General features: G+C 41.7%; 1 protein-coding gene across 1 annotated transcript; it reads right to left on the bottom strand.

The window, feature by feature from the left end:
- Positions 1–2,236: 2,236 nt before the first annotated feature.
- gnmt (glycine N-methyltransferase) lies at positions 2,237–12,298 on the bottom strand. The gene is made up of 6 exons (XM_061794928.1): positions 11,964–12,298; positions 8,189–8,316; positions 6,573–6,689; positions 6,242–6,384; positions 5,072–5,190; positions 2,237–3,661 (listed from the first exon to the last, which is right to left on the bottom strand). Exons 1-6 carry the CDS (start codon positions 12,194–12,196, stop codon positions 3,490–3,492), a joined length of 912 nt encoding a protein of 303 aa, XP_061650912.1. The 5' UTR covers positions 12,197–12,298; the 3' UTR covers positions 2,237–3,489.
- Positions 12,299–19,289: the final 6,991 nt, after the last annotated feature.

Raw genomic sequence — 19,289 nt, 5'->3', positions numbered from 1 at the left:
GGGTATACTTATTGCCCCCCGGCTCGGCGCCTGTACATTGGGGTTTATGCTGGTGGACAAGATGGTAGCTTCCCTCCGCCTTCGGGTAGGAGGACGGGTTCTGACTGTTCTTTGTGCCTATGCACCAAACAGCAGTCCAGATTACCCATCCTTTTTGGAGTCCTTAGTGGGGGTGCTGGAGAGCATTCTGCTGGGGGACTCACGTGGGCAATGACAGTGAGACCTGGAGGGGCGTGATGGAGGGGCAGAACGGCCCTCCAACCCCCGATCAGAACCCGATCGGTGTTCTGTTATTGGCCTTTTGTGCTCATCACGGATTGTCCATACCGAACACCATGTTCAAGTATAAGGGTGTCCATACGTGCACTTGGCACCACGACACCCTAGGTTCGATGATGCTGGCTCGGATGGTGGGGGAAGATGCGGGTCTGACCTGGCAGGTCCAAATGACTGGGACTGTCTGGCAGAATCCCCTGTCATAAGGAGTTTCAACTCCCACCTCCGGCAGAGCTTCACCCACGCCCTGGGAGTTGCGGGGGACATTGAGTCTGAGTGGACCATGTTCCGCACGGGCTGAGACGGCTGACCGGAGCTGTGGACACCAGCGTGAAGGGATGCCGTCAAGCTGAAGAAGTCCTATAGGACCTTTTTTCGCCTGTGGGACTCCTGAGGCAAGTGATGGGTCAAGTGGAATGGAGCTTAGGTGGTTGCTGAGGCAAAATCCCAGGCCTGGGAGGAGTTAGATGAGGCCATGAAGAACAACTTCTGGGCAGCTTCGAGGACATTCTGGTCCACCATCCGCCGTCTCCGGAGGGGGAAGCAGTGCACCATCAATACTGTGTATAGTAGGGATGGTGCGCTGCTGAACTCGAGTCGGGACGCTGTGATTCAGTGGGGAGAATACTTTGAAGTTCTCCTCAATTCCACCGACACGCCTTCCCATGAGGAAGCTGAGTCTGTCGTCTCTGAGGCGGACTTTCCTATCTCTGGGCTTGAGATCACCGAGGTGGTTAAATAGCTCCTAGGTGGCAAGGCCCCGGGGGTGGATGAGATTCGCCCGGAGTTCCTCAAGGCTCTGCATGTTGTGGGGCTGTCCTCGTTGACACGCCTCTGCAACATCGCGTGGACATCGGGGACAGTGCCTCTGGATTGGCAGACTGGGATGGTGGTCCCCCTCCTGGAGGGTGTGTTCCAACTACAGGGGGATCACACTCCTCAGCCTCCCTGGTACGGTCTATTCAGGGGTGTTGGAGAGGAGGGTCCGTCGGGGATTCAAATCTCATATTCAGGAGGAACAGTGTGGTTTTCACACAGGGCCATGTTGGTTGGGATTATTTTCTCCCTTAATAAAAAAAAACCTTAACTTTACTTGGGTTGTCTTTGACTAATATTTCAATGTGTTTGATGGTGGGAAAAATTTAAGTGTGACAAAAAAAAAGAAATCAGGTCGGGAGCAAACCCTTTTTTCCACACCACTGTATATACAAATCTCATAACATGCTCTGATTTCCTTTCAGTTGTTGGGTTGAAGAGATTTGCTTCCATTTCAGCTGTAGAGTATGTTGTTATGCTATACTGCCCTCTTGTGTCCCATCCGCATTTTGTATTGTTTTTCTCCTCCAATGGATATAGGACGTTACATAACTAGTAGTAGTATTGCCATATATATAATAGACATTTGACAGCGACAAAGACATTTGTAAATAGGAAATATTGTAGTGGAACATCTATAAGGACTTGGGTAGCACTGTTTACACGCCATTTCACTTTGACATCCGTCCTTGCATGACTTATGTGTGATCATCTGGTTCTCTGTGTGGTGTGCAACAAAGAAAATATACAGCAGTGTCAGTTGAATCCCCCCTTGAGGGAATATAATAATTATAATACATTTAAGAAAATAATAATACAATTAAGTCATTATTTTTAGGCTTTGTTTTGATTTCTATCATGGTTCTTTCACTTGCCATCACTTAGATGTCACATCATCGTCCATTTACACCCTAATAGAAAGTAGCTAACTTTGTGTAATATTTCAATAATTCCTATGCTCCTATATAACAACAACATAAAATATTAAAAGCTGAGGAAAAGCTCCAAACATCTTAACCTCTACAAACATAACAGGTAGGTATAGTGAAGCAGAAAACAAATATGAAACAGCTGTTTGCCATCTTCCACAACTTCCAAGGCAAAAAAAAAAAAAAAAGAAAAAAAAAAAAAGAACACACCCGCACAACATGAAATGTTATTTAATGTATTTTCAAGCAAAATATTACAACTGATCATCTTTAAGACCCAGCAACATAAGACCGTTGTGAGATGTTCTCTAGAAATGTCTTAACCCACTGCATTTCAAAATGAATCACTGTATTGTACCATATATATTTTAACATGAGGCACTGATTTACCATGCCGTCGTTAGACAAACAGCAGTAGCCTGGATGACATTTAAATTTGCTGCTGTACTCTCTCTCTCTCTCCCTCCATGCAATTTATTTTGCATGTTTAGGGCCAACATAAGCAAAATATGTCATTTTCAACACATTTCGATCACTGTGCAAAGTGTAAATCAAAGACTGAGGAAAGCAAATAACAATATGTAAAATCTTTGGTTGACAGCACGTCTTAAGATGATTGGGTGTTCAAGCTTCGGCTCACATTCCTGCAAGTAATATGGAATTATGGAGGGCATTCTCTGATTCTCATCCATCACAAACAAGTGGAACTATTTTCTGGGTTAGCATCAAATAAAGTCACAAAGAAAGAGTCCATGGACACATGAACCAAGATCTATAAAATGATGGTAAAATCTTCACCTTACTCGTCAGAGTTGGCGCTGTTATACAATCACTCGATTTGATCATTTGGCCTTCAAGTAGCTTGAAACTCTAACCACCTCTACAATTGGAAACTGTGTGAGGACTTTCTAGAATGAGAGTTATACCCTGTGTAACACTGCAAGTAGGTTAGATTGATAAGACGTCAGATCGCTTCACAAAATCACGAGCGGCTTTTTGATGGTCTGACGACAACAACCGTGCAAGATTACAGCGAGAAATGCAAATCAAATCAGAAGAGCAGAATACACAAGATGGTCTTCCACCAAGGTAAACGGCGATTACACTGATTACCAAAAAGACTGAAAAACTATAAATGAGATATTTTTCTTGAGCTTTTTCTCCCTGACAAAAACAACCATTATATGAACTTGCTTTTTAAGACCCAGGTGGTAAACACAAAAGAATTACCGATAAAAATCAACCCTCAAACATTACCAGATTGACATGAGCCACTTAGTTAAAGCCATCATCTTTATGTATGTTAATGTATTACACTGTGGGCCACATAGGAACCTTGTTAATTATTATTAAAAAAAAAAAAAGCTGTAATTTGTGATATTTAAAATTTAGATTAAATGTACAAGAATTTGGGAGGATGAATATGGTTGAACTGAAAACTATAACATTTCTTGCAGTGTACGTGCACCTATGCAGTCTTCTTGCAAACGTGGATGAAGTAGCACGGATCTTGACTTTGACCAGGGACGTATGCCATGAAATCTCCATAGACGACGTGCTCCACTTTGCCGTAGAAGGCGTCTTGCAGCAGCGCTTTAAAGCTCTCCAGGCGGTGAGGGTAGTAAGAGAGTCGGAATTTACTGGGAACACACATTGAGCACACACGTAAAGATGTCTCGCATCCAACCAAGGGGACGACTAACCTTGACCGGGAGGAATTTACGACTTCACACAAGTTGGAAGACAATTAGTCATAATAACAACATTTCAAATTAGGCATCAGTCAAATATGTCTAAAAGGACATAAGGTGTCCTCACAAGAGTGCTTATGATTAAATAGTACACTACATTAATTTGTTTAACATTTATTAACATCTTTTTCTCCTTCACGTAATCATTCTTACACGTTTTTTTTTTCTTGTTTTCTTTTCTTGTGCGTGTGTTTGTGTTAAAGTCTTTCAGTCATAATATTGAACAATATAATAATTTTAATGAATCACAGACCAAGCTATTGTTTGAGCAAGTGGTACAACCTCTGCCGCAATATGGGGCAGCAAATACGCTGTACAGGAGGTCCTCAGTTTACGACGAAGTTCCGTTCCTGTGGTGGCATTTTAACCCGAATGTGTATGCAAGTCAGAACGAGCCTTAGGCCTGGTCCACACAAGGATTTTTCAAATCAAGAGTTTTTCCGAAGGTGGCCGGAAACAGGACCGTTGTTAAATGGCAATGATGTCTCAAAAAATCTTGAAATAAGTTCTTCCAGTGTGGGGAACCCACTTTTATTAAAACAAAGCAAAAAAAAAAAAAAAAAAAAAAAAAAAAGCCAAACAAAAAAACTACATTGTGAAGAAATATTTGTTTTTATTTACGGTTGTTAACTTGTCCCCGAGATGACAATTCATGCCGTCATGACTTAGCTATCCCTACAAACAAAGATTATTGGTCGTAAACATTGTTCAATATTTAAGATTGTCTCGCCCCACCTGTTTCGGACCCGAAAAGCGTGACAAATTCACTCTTAACACACATCAAACTGGAGGATAATTTTATATAATAATCTTACAATACATAAGATAGTCTGGCATTGGATGTCCTTGGTCAGTAAGGGGCAAAATCAGGACAAAAACAGCCCAGTTGTCCTTATGTGTGTACCGTGCCTTAGTCTATCACTAACCTATGCAAACGTAGTAGTGTCATAAAGTAAACATTTAAATGAAAAACATTTTCATACAAAACAATCAAATGAAAAACAGTAAGTATGGCGTTCGCTAACTGAGCGTGCCTTCTTGTGCCTCCGTTTGGTGACAGATTCTTATGCTGCTGCACAAAGTTCATTGCGTGCACTTCATAGCCTCGAAATGTCATATTGGGTACTATTGTAAACTCAGGACCCCCTGGTGCTTACTTAGAAAAGGCAAAACAACATTTTACTGCTCATATCATTATGTGTCATGAGAGCTCATTCTATTTTGCAGGTGTACCTTATGTTGTGACCAGTGAGTGCATTAACATGTGGCGGTCGGTGCTTTCAAACCCACGACACCTACCTGACCTCAGGGAGGTTCTGAGGGCTTTGAGGAATTTGGATAGTGTAGTCCAGAGTAATCATTTGGGGTTTATTGTTCACCCACAGTACAGAAGTGGAAATGTCCTGAGTTAGATCGCTCTGCAACACAAAACAAACGATGCATAAAGTGCAACTTAATTTAGTACTGAATACAAAGACTTCTTCCATCAATCATTGTCTTTTCAGGATGGCCATGTGGTTGGTGTATTAGAGCAGACTCTGAGATTATGGAGCTGTATGAAGTGGATTTGGGTTTAGCATACAACTGTTGATTTTGCATTTATAGGTAAACCTTCCATCTGTATTGGCTCTAGGTTGTCTGGATTAAAGAATAGGAAAGTTGGTGTGATGAAAAGGAAGAATCAAATATGGATGAGTAAAATAACATTAAAAAACAAATGCATGACTATTTTCTTCCTGCTCTCCTCTTTTTATAGTATGGTTTGCCTAAACAGACACAAACCCAGGAACTTTTGACATTCCATTCTTCTGAACCTACAATCTCTAACCGCTGCTCTGCAACAGAGGTAGTGAGCTGGAGCCAATTTCAAATCGTTTTCCGAAATCTTGGACGTCGTGTCCTCAGGGCCGAAGAGGAAAAGGACCATCCAGATTGTGTACAGACATGTATTTGTGTGTGTGCATGTGTAAATATTGTTATACAATAATACCACGATACTACTAATAATTTCATAGGTACTTTACCTGTGGGTAGAAAACAAAGCGGGGGAGTCTATATCGGCAAAATATGCACAGAAGTTCAGCCAGTGAATGAAGCTATCAATCATTGCCAACATCCTCTGAAAATACTCCTTTATTTTCATCTGTTTGCTGTCTTTGTGGCAATCTGATTCTTCCTTGACAACTGTGCCATGTTTTTGTGGTTCAATAAAAAATAATTCACTAGAGTGTATTGTATGTGAAGCCTCCAAACCTGACACAGGGTTCAGGGTTGCAGTTTTCTCATGGTTTTTCTCATGGCAGTGCGTCAATAGACACTCAATCGCTTGGTGAGTAGGTGTGAGTTGCCAACTGTAACTTTTTTCGCCACAGTCCACTTGAGTCGTGTTTGGCCGCGTGTCGCTTGGTGTGCCTTGGAGGTTCCATTTTATTCTGGAGCAAATATACCCAATTCCAATCACCTTCATACCTTGTAGTAAACATTTTTGCCTTGTGGTGCCCGCCCAGTCTCCAGGATGTAGTCATAGTTGCGGTGGTCGATGATGAGGATCCCACCTGGCTTGACCATGCTCGCGATGTTTTGAAGAGCTAACTTTTGGTCACTCTGGTCCCCTTAGAGCAGATAAAATACAATCATTTTTGTAATGATTGGAACAATGAAAGTCGTGTTGAAAAAAATTGAAAAAAAACAAACATTAAATTACAAAAGCCCACAAGACCGGACAAATCAAGAAGATTAGAAGTTTTAGAAAAAGTGTAACTAAAACAATGGCCACCACCAAAGAGACTACATACTGCACCTTTAAAATCTGGTAAGTGAGCAAAAGAGTTGCCAAGGCAAATAACCGCATCAAAGCCATCTCCTCCTTGTTTCTGGATGTCTTCTGGGAGAGTCAGCCAGTTGGCTTCTTCGATCACTGCCAACCCCAACCCCCAACCCAAAGACACACATATTATAGAAAATCAATAATAAACAAACAATAGTACACCAGAATATATTCAAATATACATGATTCACGAAGTAGCAACCAACCACTACATAAATATGTAAGTTTCATATAAGCATTCCAATGCCAATTTGTGAAACTGCACTTTGGAGTGAGGTGTAGGTATTTTATTTGTCCGCTTAAGATCACCATCCCCACACACACACACACACACACACACACACACACACACACGAAGCCCACGGTCATTTTTTTTGCTGGTGCATATTCTCGGGCGTGGAAGTGAAGCGTTCGATTGATTAGACAGCGGTTCCAAAATGCGACGACTAATTGAGGAGCGAGAGAGAGAGAAAAAAGACAAATGGCGAAAGTGTGGCAAAGCGAGCACCCAATTGTTGTAACACTCCCCGTCGAGTATAACGCAGCGTCGCGGGACCCGAGAGACGATGGTGAAGTTAACAAATGGTGCAAATCGGTGAGCTTTAACGTGAGTCTACTTTACTAACGTAACATTGATGCACACACACAAATTCTTATGTTTTTGCATAGTGTCCCCACTTTAATGTTTAAGATCATCAAATGTACATCTCAGAAAAATATAACCCAAGTGAACTTAAAATGCTGTCTTTAAATAGCGATTTTATCTATTAAGGAAAAAAAAATATTCAGTTACCTGGCCCCGTGTGAAAAAGTAATTAACCCTCCCCCCCCACCACCCGTTAAATCATGAGTCAATTGTCGCAACAAAATGACACGACGCAAAGAAAATCCAGAGCAGTCGAGTAATTGACATCTATCAGTCTCCAAAGGGTTACAAAAGCAATTTCTGAAGCTTTAGGATTCCAGTAGGCTTCCTTTGGGCCAAAGTCAGCAGCAGTCCGAATGACTGACAGCTCAGTTTTCTTTGTAAATGTTATCCAAAATGAATAAATCCTCCAGTGAATGCAATCCACTGTCACCGTCTAAGCGTTTGCTTTTAAACAATGGTGGCTGCGGTCCATTTACCTATGTTGTGATCATTTAGCCACTTGTTGCTCTGCAAAACTCCTCACAAAGTTGCTCGGCCCGCTACTGGGAAAGTGGGTGAGTGGGCAAATCAACAACTGGCCACTTTCCTCCCGCATTCAAAATGTAATCCTGTGAAATAATCCAAATGTATTGCAATTGCATTTATTTATTTATTTATTTTTTTTAAACCTGAATACGTAATGCCGGTGTACTCAGTAACACCTGTCCAAGCCTGTTTTCCACGTACACCCTGACACGTGCTCGTAGCCCGTACGAAATACACGTAAATACACGTACATTGAAGTACAGTATATGAGGGCAGATGACATTTGCACAAAATATATAGATTGAAATGTGCAAAATTGTGGGAACCAGACATGAAATTCCACTAGACTGTGTTGAACTTTTGGGTGTTGGCAAACATCAAACATGAAAGTTCGGTGAGAGCAAAAATATCGCACCCCATTTGTCAAACGCTGCTTCTTTTCTTCTCTCCCATCTCGACTTCAGTGCATACTTGAGCATTTTGTCGCTGGCATCGACACTCACCACATTGAAGCCCTCCTCCACCAACATAATGGAGTCAACCCTGCAAAATAAAAATTTAAAAAAAAACACGCAATGTAAACAACCTCTACAATGATGAATCCAGTGATCAAGTGTGTTTTACTGTATGTGTTGATTAATATGTGAATATTGTGATGCAGTTTAGTCAACTGAAAAGTTTGGTTCTTTACGCTCTGTGTGGGTGGATAGGAATGGCAGCAATGTTAAAAGCGTTTTTAACTGCTTTGACAGGTTTATACCCGTCTGCCTACCTGTACAGGTACCGGTATTACGAAGAGATTTAATTGCAAGGCTGAAGTCATGACTTTGTTTTGTGGTTGAGAACAAAACCAGATTATTCAATGAGAGAGCCTGGGAAATGGTAAACAAAGTGAATGAGTCTGTTTTCGTTTGTTCGCAGCTGCTGAACTTGATCCATGAACAACCTCTGCACAAAGTTTCACAAAAAACAGGTTTAGCAGGAACAATGCAATGCATGAATAGTTCACTAGTTTGCCTTACTGCCATTTGCACTGCAAATTTAGTCGTTTATTTTTTGACATTCAGCTTTCATGACTTTGCTGACGCTGTACTTCTAACGCATGTGCTTTACTGTCATTTGCACTGTATAATTCAGTATTGTGTCGGTAAGTCGAAACTCAGATTCAGGAGAGCAGTGTGGTTTTCGCCCTGGCCGTGGAACAGTGGACCAGCTCTTCACCCTCGGCAGGGTCCTCGAGGGTGCATGGGAGTTTGCCCAACCTGTCTACGTGTGTTTTGTGGACTTGGAGAAGGCGTTCGACCGTGTCAGGGATGAGATCCTGCCCCAAGTGGAGGAGTTCAAATATATTGGTGATGCGGACTTAGTATCGGTCCGTTGTGGTGAAGAAGGGGCTAAGCCAAAAGGTGAAGCTCTCTATTTACCAGTCGATCTACGTTCCTACCCTCACCTATGGTCACGAGCTGTGGGTCGTGACCGAAAGAACAAGATCCCGGATACAAGCGGCCGAAATGAGCTTCCTCCGCAGGGTATCCGGGCTCTCCCTTAGAGAGAGGGTGAGAAGCTTGGTCATCTGGGAGGGGCTCAGAGTAGAGCCGCTGCTCCTCCGCATTGAGAGGAGCCAGATGAGGTGGCTCGGGCATCTGATTAGGATGCCTCCCTGGTGTGGTGTTCCGGGCACGTCGCACCGGGAGGAGACCCAGGGGACGACCCAGTACACGCTGGAGAGACTACATCTCTCGGCTGGCTTGGGAACGCCTCGGGATCCCCTCGGAAGAGCTGGATGAAGTGGCTGGGGAGAGGGAAGTCTGGGCTTCCCTGCTGAGGCTGCTGCCCCCGCGACCCGACCGGATAAGCGGAGGAAAATGAATGAATGAATGAATGAATGTATTTATTTTTCTATTCTATTTTTATTTGTCATTCCTGAAACACAAAGTTGGAGTTGCACCCCGATTTCGTTGTATCTGCTCACACAATAGTGATAAAGGCTTTCTATTCTATCTAATCAAAGTTGAGACTCGAGATGTATCAAAAGATTCTGTCTTTATAAAGAAAATAATTCTTAGTTTTGATTGATACCGTCAGAGAGATTAATTTAACAATATAGTTGGGGTAGGCTCCAGCACGCCCGCCACCCTAGTGAGGATAAGCGGAACGGAAGATGAATGAATGAATGAATTCTATTTTGTAGTTGGTTTTCCAATTGCGGTTTGAGGTTGTTCATTTTAATCTGGACTATCTTGATACAGCATTCACATGACATCAAAGACTCCCTTTTGCTGGTCAATGAACAAAACAAGCCAGATTAGGTAATATGCAGCGGACAACGACCTGGAAAAGTAGTGCGCTGCACTGCAATGATTAACGGCAACCTAGTTTGACAAGGGGAATGTACTGTGTAAATCATTCCAGCAGACAAACAAATTATATAATTGAATTCACATTAACACAGGTTCATTGGAATGAATATTGATCTGGGGGCGGAGTCCACTTTCTACAGGATAGCGCGTGTCCTCATGATGCTGAGCCGCAGCCTATCTCAGCTGACTTTTGGGCAAGAAGCGGAGTACACCCCGAGTCGTTAAAGAACCTAACAATGTGCGAGGAAGCCAGACTACTTGGAGAACACCCACGAAAGCACGGAGAGAACATACAAACTCCACATAGGAAGGTGATTCGAACCCCGAACCTCAGAACTGAGGCACAGTTGTCCACCATCTTTCCATCTTTCTTTTGTTATTAATAAACTTTGTCTGTAGATGTGTTTTTGAGTTATGTGACAAAATGGGCTCCTTCAGGGGGCTAAAAATAGTGAGTTCAGTCGTAACACTATTCCACTCTGGTCTTGTTTACATCGGCCCACATGGCTACGCTACACACACATCATGTCTGTTGCATGGGATCAATGTCATGCTGAGTTCAATGCAAATATTGGATAAACTATTTTTTTTTTTTTTTTGCACTATATTGCCCTGCCCTATCTGTGCATTGTTGCAATGTCTGTGCTAAATAAATATTCTCATTTTTTAATTGATTTATTCTTTGAAGCCTTGATATTAAATGTATGCAATTGCAATGCCTTGGTTTTAGTGAGGTGAGCACACAGTCATAGCCATAAATGCAATTTTTACTAAGAGTCGTCATAATAATTTGTTTCTGTGTTTCGGTTTTCAGCTTCAGTTTCAGTTTTCAGATTCAGCCAAGAATTTTCATCTCGGTGCATCACTGCATGTTTTGATTAAGCACAAAAGATAGTCAGCCTGTTTTCAGGACTCGAGAAATCAGACAATATTTACGGTTGAGCGGTTGAAACCAGAGGATTTGGTCAATTTGAACTGAAACAATAGCTCTCAATTATCCAAAGAGTTGATTTTTTTGGAATGCTCGGTTCGTTGTTGATTAATCAGTGACTTGTGACATTTCTACAACATCGCCTTATGCGGAGGAGTTTGCGTGAACTTGTACGGCTCACGCTGTGGCCTTGTCTCAAAGCCGATACGCTATCACAAGAGGTAAACGCACAACTGTGACCGAGTCAAAACTACCTGCAGCTGTCACAGGCCAGTTCCTCCCCCAATGAAGTGTTTGTCACATAAAAGTGATGACATGCCACGTTGCTGAAACCTCACACTGCCACAAGGGGACAGGAACTGAACAAATGGGTGATGCAACTCTGCACTTTCATTATTCTCCATCCTCAGCCAGATTTTTTGGGGGTTTTTTTTTGCAATGGGTTGAAATGCCAACCAAATGATTTCGAGAAAATGTTGATTTGATCACCACCCGCACATGCCTCATCCATGCCACAGAAATGCAACGAACAGTATGGTAATCATAAGCGTGATCATTAACATACTACTATGGAAGCACTGATGATGTTTTGAATAATCGTATTTGAAGTGATTCCCCAGGGCGAATGCACGCACATTGCATCATTAAGCGCACTCGTTTAAAGATACTTCTACAGCACACATAACCTATTGTGCCAGTACACTTTTGGCATTTTTAAGAGTTTCCACTTCTTCTAAAACACGTCCAATAGCCGATGAAGCAATTGAACTGCAGCCATACAATGTGATCTTAACTGCGCTGCAGAGTTATGTTTGTGTGGTTGATAAACAAAGGGAAGGATTGAAGTGATCGGAGGCAGAGTGTGATCAGCCATTCGGGCCTCGTCGGTCTGACTTTACCCTGTTCCGCAGGCGACATCCAGCACCCTCCGGACGCCTTGTTTTCTGAGCAGTGACACCACCCAGCTTCTGTACTCCTGCGTCCTACTCTGCGTGTTCCCGATGTACAGTTGCCAGACTTTGGCTGCTTTCCCGTCGGCATACTGATCAGGGAGACCTTCTGCGGCCACGCCGAGCGAGCGGGTCCTGAACACACTGTCGACCGACATGTTGCCGCTGTTGTTTTCGGCCATTCTTTTCTCAGCGAGTGGATTCTCGACACATGCTAGCCTCTTTTTGCGCTTGTTATTATTTATACGAGGAACGCGGGGGCGAACAAAACTTCAACCCAATGGTACTCTCCTGTCAGCAGACGCCTACTTCGTGATTGGCCAAAGATATTTGCATCACGTCCGTATTTACTTCCGGAGATTTGAAAATAATTTTCCCATATTCTGATCGTGCAGGAACATTGTGAAGCTCCGCGCGATTAGTATTATTCATATTTTACTTTTTATTTAATTTTTTTAATATGAGCCATATCTAAAATCATTTTGTGTTTGGACGCAAAGTTTTGCCACATTACAGGGGAAATACTTTGCCTGTCAAACATAAATTAGGGCATAACACCAACAATAAATCGATTTCATCATGCCACTAAATCAAGTACTACTACTAAAAGATGATCCATTGGTGTGTTGTTATTTATTTTTATTGCTGTAAATTCTTCAACATGAACGTTTGCTGTTAGATGTCAGTTCAAATAACCGTACCACCTACCGTCTAACAGTGCACTTCTATGATAATGAGCTCACACCCACAGTACATACAGTGTTGGGAGTAACTAAGGACATGTAACGAAATTATGTAATTTCATTACAAACTATGTAATTGCAATCCATTACATTACTGCGACACTGTGGAATTAAATTACAGTTGCTTTTGGAAATTTCCATGATTACAATTTTAGTTACATTTGAAAATTAGCCACAAAAGCTCTGATTTAGATTTGTATTTTTTTTTTTGCTCCATATCACTTTCTCAAGTAGGGTGGGCAACCTTAAATACTCAAAGAGCCATTTGTCCCACAGGAAAACAAACAACAACAAAAAAACGGTAACCACAAAACCCTTTTGACATCAAAAGTCAGGACAACACTGCATATATTATTTAAAAAATATATATATTTACCTTTATTTAAAAAAAAAAACTATAGTGTACTGCATTTTTGAAATCTATGAACAGCTACAGAGAAGACAACATTTTATTTCTGCATGTAACAAAAACATTTTAAACTCACGGTCTATTTGAGACCTCCTTGTATTCATGCAATTAAAGCCAAACTTAAATTATCCAACTGCAGCGACCCACAAATGCCAACCAAAAATGGCGTCTGCTTCTGTGTTTTGTCATCATGTTATTGCATGTGGCGTGTCCAATCAGCTGTCAACTTGAATTAAAAAGGACTGTTTCTCTTAACAATGTAAAATGTATATTTGCAGAATAATACCCAATTAAAATATTTATTTTAACTGGTTAATTTTTGCTCCTGAACCTCAGCGTACAGCATTGGGACATCAGGACTGCAGACGTCATGTTCATTTTCACTTACATTTGTAAGCTGTCATCTGTGAGGTGTGAGCAATGTTTGTTTTTAAATATACCAACCCCAATTCCAATGAAGTTGGCACATTGTGCAAAACTGAACTAAAAAGAGAATACAATGATTTATAAATCCTTTTCAACCTATATTCAACTGAATGCACTACAAAGACAAGATAATTAATGTTGAAACTGATGAACATTATTGTTTGATTCACAAATATTTTCTCAATTTGAATTTGATGCCTGCAACAATTCCCAAAAAGCTGCGACAGGGGCAATAAAAGAAAGTTGAGAAATGCTAAAAAAAAACAAAAAAACACCTGTTTGGAACATTCCACAGGTGAACTGGTTAATTGGAAACAGGTGAGTGCCATGATTGGGTATAAAAGAAGCATCCCAGAAAGGATCAGTGTTTCACAAACAGGGATGGGGCAATGTTCACCACTTTGTAAACAACTGTGTGAGCAAATCGTCCAGCAGTTGAAGACCAATGTTTCTCAATGTACATTTACAATGAATTTAGGGATTTTATCATCTTCGGTCCATAACAGCGTCAAAAGATTCAGAGAATCTGGAGAAATCTCTGCACACCTTCAATCCATCAGGCGACACTGCATTAAAAACCGGCATCAATGTGTAAAGGATATTGCGACATGGGCTCATGTGAGACAGACTGACACGAAGTGCAAAAGTGTGCTGTGGCCTGATGAGTCCACATTTCCAAATTTTGGGGTAAATCATGGACGTTGTGTACTCCAAAGAGGAAACGGACCATCCGGATTTTATCAGGGAAAAGTTCAAAAGCCAGCATCTATGATGGTATGGGGGTGCGTGAGTTCCCATTGCATGGGGAACTTATACATTTTTGAAAACACCATGAATACTGAAAGGTACATACAGGTTTTGGAGAAACATGCTGCCATCCAAGCAACATCTTTTTCAGGGACATGCCTGCTTATTTCAGTAAGACAAATACCAAGCCACATTCTGCACGTTACAACAGTGTGGCTTTGTAGTAAAGGTGTGTGAGTACTACACTGGCCTGTCAGAAGTCCAGACCTGTCTCTCTTTGAAGATGTGTGAATAAGGGAATGTGTGAACAAAGTGAGACGCAAAACACATCAACAGAGACCCCAGATTGTTGAGCAAATGAAGTTGTACATCAAGCAAGAATGGGAAAGAATGCCACCCATGATTCAACAATTACTGTCCTCAGTTTCTCAAAGCTTACTGAGTGTTGTTAAAAGGAAAGGTGATGTAGCACACTGGTAAATTGCCCCAGTCCCAGCTTTTTGGGGATGGTGTTGCAGGCATCAAATTCAAAATGACATATTTGCAAAAAACAACAATAAAGTTTATCAGTTTGAGCATTAAATATCATTGTATTCTTCTTTTATTTTCAGTTCACACAAAGTCACAACTTCACTGGAGTTGGAGTTTCTAGTTCATGTAGCACAGACCACTAAACATTTGGTTTTCTTGATGTGTGACTGAAGCTTGGCTGCCATTCTTCGCCTACGGACCCTCCGACCACCAACAACAAACCAGGCAATGGGGGTTAAGTGTCTGGCCCAGGGACTCAACGACGACCATCCATCCATCCATCCATTCATCCATCCAACCATCCATCCATCCATCCATCCATCCATCCATCCATCCATCCATCCATCCATTTTCTACCGCTTATCCGAGGTCGGGTCGAGGGGGCAGTAGCTTTAGCAGGGACGCCCAGACTTCCCTCTCCCCAGCCACTTCCTCCACCTCTTCCGAGGGGATCCCGAGGCATTTCCAGGCCAGCCGAGAGACATAGTCTCTCCAGCGTGTCCTTGGTCGTCCCCAGGGTCTCCTCCCGGTGGGACGTGCACGGAACACCTCAACAGGGAGGCGTCCGGGAGGCATCCGAATCAGATGCCCCAGCCACCTCATCTGGCTCCTCTCGATGTGGAGGCGCAGCGGCTCTATTCTGAGCTCCTCCTTGATGACCGAGCTTCTCATCCTATCGCTAAGGGAGAGCTTAGCTTAACTATAAACTCATTTCGGCCGGTTGTATCCGAGATCTTGTTCTTTCGGTCATGACCCACAGCTCGTGACCACAGGTGAGGGTAGGAACGTAGATCAACCGGTAAATTGAGAGCTTCGCCTTTCGGCCTAGCTCCTTCTTTACCACAACGGACCGATACAAAGTCCGCATCATATTCTCCCCGTGCCTGCGTTGGTTTTCTCCGGGTACTCCAGTTTCCTCCCACATCCCAAAAACATGCATGGTAGGTTAATTGAAGACTCTAAATCACGGGTGTCAAACACATTTTTTTCTCAGGCCGCATTGTAGTTATGATTTCCCTCAAAGGGCCGTTATAACTATAACAGTGGAATGTTTAATCACCAAGTCATATTATTACCATTACACAACAAATGGAGGGATAACTAGTTTTGAAATCAGAAGACACGGATAATAGTTTGTTCAAGTATTGTTTAAGTTACTGTAGAAGAAAAATGCAATATCTCAACATTATTGTTTATTAGTATGACAATTTGGAATTTGGGTACAGATTTTAGCAAAATCGTTTGACGAGCATGATTTGCTTTCGCGGGCCGCATCTGGCCCCCGGGCCTTGAGTTTTCTACCTATGCTCTAACTTGTCCATAGGTGTGAATGTGAGCTCAAATGTTTTTTTGTTTATATGTGTCCTGCGATTGGCTGGCGACCAGTTCAGGGTACCCCATCTCTCGCCCGGAGTCAGATGGGATAGCCTCCAGCAGGCCCGCGACCACAATGAGGATAAACAGTACGGAAAATGAATGAGTGAATATTATTGTGCATACCAAATACAATATTTGATAAACTCACCACAAAAGAAGGCATTGAATGTTGAACATGAAACATTAACTAATGCTGATACAAGAAATTAATTCACCCACATCCAGTTCAATTAATTGCATTACCTACTATAAATGTAGTCACTGAGTTCAAGTTTCCCTGGGTCAGGATTTCTCTTCCTTTCTCTGAATTCTCTCAACCAATCTATGGCCTTGAGTTGTCACGTTTGCTGGTAGAGAAGTTGTTCATTGATTACAAGCTGGGGCTAGTGTTTAGATATCCTCTTATCTCGTTTAGGTAACTGGATAAAGGCAGTTCTGTGTGCTGTTCAGTTTCCTCTACATTATGGAGTACACACCAACCCACTCTCTGGGTCATCTGCATGAGATACATTGACCACAGTTTGCTCTTTATTCTTAATTGCTATGCTATTGCTAGGTAGGAGCAAGTCATTGCTTTGCAAGTCACAAGTAGGTCTCAAGTCTTTGTCCACAAGTGCCGAGTCAACACAGGCAAGTCCAGAGTCACGTCCTGCACTTTGAGTTTTCCAGTCCTTTCGAGTCATTTTAACAACAAACAAGTAATAATCTATTTTAATATATATATTATTTATATTCATAAATTCAATTGATATTTATATATTACACATTTATATTTAATATATATAATATATTTTTAAATTCATATATATATTCATCAAAACAAATTTGATAAACAAGTTCTTTGAACTGTTATAAGAAAACCAGAGGGCTGATCAAAGTTAAGTGAGATTAAACAGACCATTTAGTTGTGCTGCAATTAGTAATTGAGTATCCTACTGACCTTTCTATCAAATAATCAAATAAACTGTGTTTGGATAAAATATATTTTTGCGTGGCTAAAGAGCAATTATGCATACACAAGTGAAAATGAGCCATTTGACGTAATGAACGACAATTGGTTTTGTCTTTAATATAATTAATAATATTTCTTCTTAATTGTGCATCTAGCAGGAAAGAGCATTTTCTTGTCTACACACATTTCTAGTGAGGCAATTTCAAACACAAATAAAATAAATTAACACAAATTTAAATTGATTTCAGTTTAAACTTGGCATTTTTTATGAGTGTCGAAAACACACAAAAGGCACTAATTCAAAAAATAGGAACAGTAGCGGCACGGTGACTCACCGGTTGGCTCTGAGGACCCACGTTCTCCCCGTGCCTGCGTAGGTTTTCTCCGGGTACTCCGGTTTCCTCCCACATCCCAAAAACATGGATGGTACGTTAATTAAAGACTCTAAATTGCCCAGAGGTGTGCATGTAAGTGCGAATGGCTGTTTGTTTATATGTGCCCTGTGATTGGCTGGCGACCAGTTCAGGGTGTACCCTGCCTCTCGCCCAGAGTCAAATGGGATAGGCTCCAGCACGACCGTGACCCTAGTGAGGATAAGCGATACGGAAAATGGATGGATTGAAAAGAACTTTGTTATCTTTTTATAAAGGCATATTTTTTTCCCCCAACTGTGGTATCTCAGTGGGAACACAAGGGGGCACTAGGTGAAAATACTGTATTACGTCAAAAAGAGACGAAGAAGAAAAGGACACGAAGAAGAATGTAGCTTTGTGTCAAATAGATGATAGTTGTGTGCTGATCGGTAAATAAAGTGAATACGTCTGTGTGTGCGTGTCTTTGTGTGTGTTGTTGATGAAAACTTAGGTCACGTGTCAAACTGGTGGCCCAGAGGCCAGACCCGGCCTGCCATTTTATATGATACGCGAAAGCAAATCAAAATTGCTAATCGTGTTCCAGTGTAATCATGTTGAGATATTGCAATTGTTACCAATTGTTACCAATCCCGCTTTGAAAAGAAATGTGAAATGTTGTTAAAAACATGTTTTTATAGGCTTCTGATTTTATTGGTTCACAGTCATAACGGCCCTCTGAGGGAAGTCATAACTACGACGTGGCCTGTGACAAAAATGTGTTTGACACCCCTGCCTTAGGAAGTGTGGTGTGACCTGGTCAATTCCTTCCATGAACGTGCCCATTAGGTTGTTAACTGTTAAAAGAAAATAAGCCTGAGGAAAGCTTTAATGTTAACATTGTTGGACATTTTCACCTGAATGATATTCATTAAGAAAAGCAACTTTATGGTTCTAGACCAATGGTAAGTGACAAATACAGATATATAGAGAGATGCAGAGTGTTTGATTCTTAGTCTTATTCTTAAACATAAATAAAAACAGAATACAATGATTTGCAAATCACGTTCGACCTATATTTAATTGAATACACTACAAAGACAAGGTATTTCATGTTCAAATGTTTTTTAGCAAATAATCATTGACTAAGAATCTTATGGCTGCAACACGTTCCAAAAAAGCTGGGACAGGGTCATGTTTACCACTGTGTTACATCACCTTTTCTTTTAACAACATTCAATAAACGTTTGGGAACTGAGGACACTAATTGTTGAAGCTTTGTAGGTGGAATTCTTTCTTTTACGCTTCATAATGCGCCACACATTTTCAATGGGAGACAGGACTGGACTGCAGGCAGGCCAGTCTAGTACCCGTATTCTTTTACTTCGCTGTTGTAACACGTGCAGAATGTGGTTTGGCATTGTCTTGCTGAAATAAGCAGGGGCATCCATGAAAAAGACGTTGCTTGGATCAAAACAACAGTAGGTGGTGCTCTATGACAGAGAACAGTGACGAGTCCAGTGGCGGCTGGTGAACTTTTCTCCATCCATCCATCCCACCCATCCATCCATCCATCCATCCATTCTACACACTTATCCTCATCAGGGTCACTGGTCTGCTGGAGCCTATACCAGCTGAATGGCATGGTACACACCCCAGACTGGTCGCCAGCCAATCATAGGGAACATATAGACAAACAACCATTCACACGCATTCTGTGCATTATTTTGTCTGACTCCC

Source organism: Phyllopteryx taeniolatus, chromosome 13 (assembly GCF_024500385.1).
Source record: "Phyllopteryx taeniolatus isolate TA_2022b chromosome 13, UOR_Ptae_1.2, whole genome shotgun sequence".
Classification (NCBI taxonomy): Eukaryota; Metazoa; Chordata; class Actinopteri; order Syngnathiformes; family Syngnathidae; genus Phyllopteryx; species Phyllopteryx taeniolatus.
This window is presented reverse-complemented; position numbering and strand designations above follow the sequence as displayed.

Bases quoted from the DNA above. Each gene is read 5' to 3' on its own strand.
- gnmt (XM_061794928.1), bottom strand. From the start codon at position 12,196: ATGGCCGAAAACAACAGCGGCAACATGTCGGTCGACAGTGTGTTCAGG. The intron at 6,385-6,572 runs GTGCAGTATGTA...ATCTGCTCTAAG, and splicing joins TCACTTACCAGATTTTAAAG to GGGACCAGAGTGACCAAAAG. The intron at 3,662-5,071 runs GTAGGTGTCGTG...GTGTGTTCCCAG, and splicing joins CAGAACCTCCCTGAGGTCAG to TAAATTCCGACTCTCTTACT.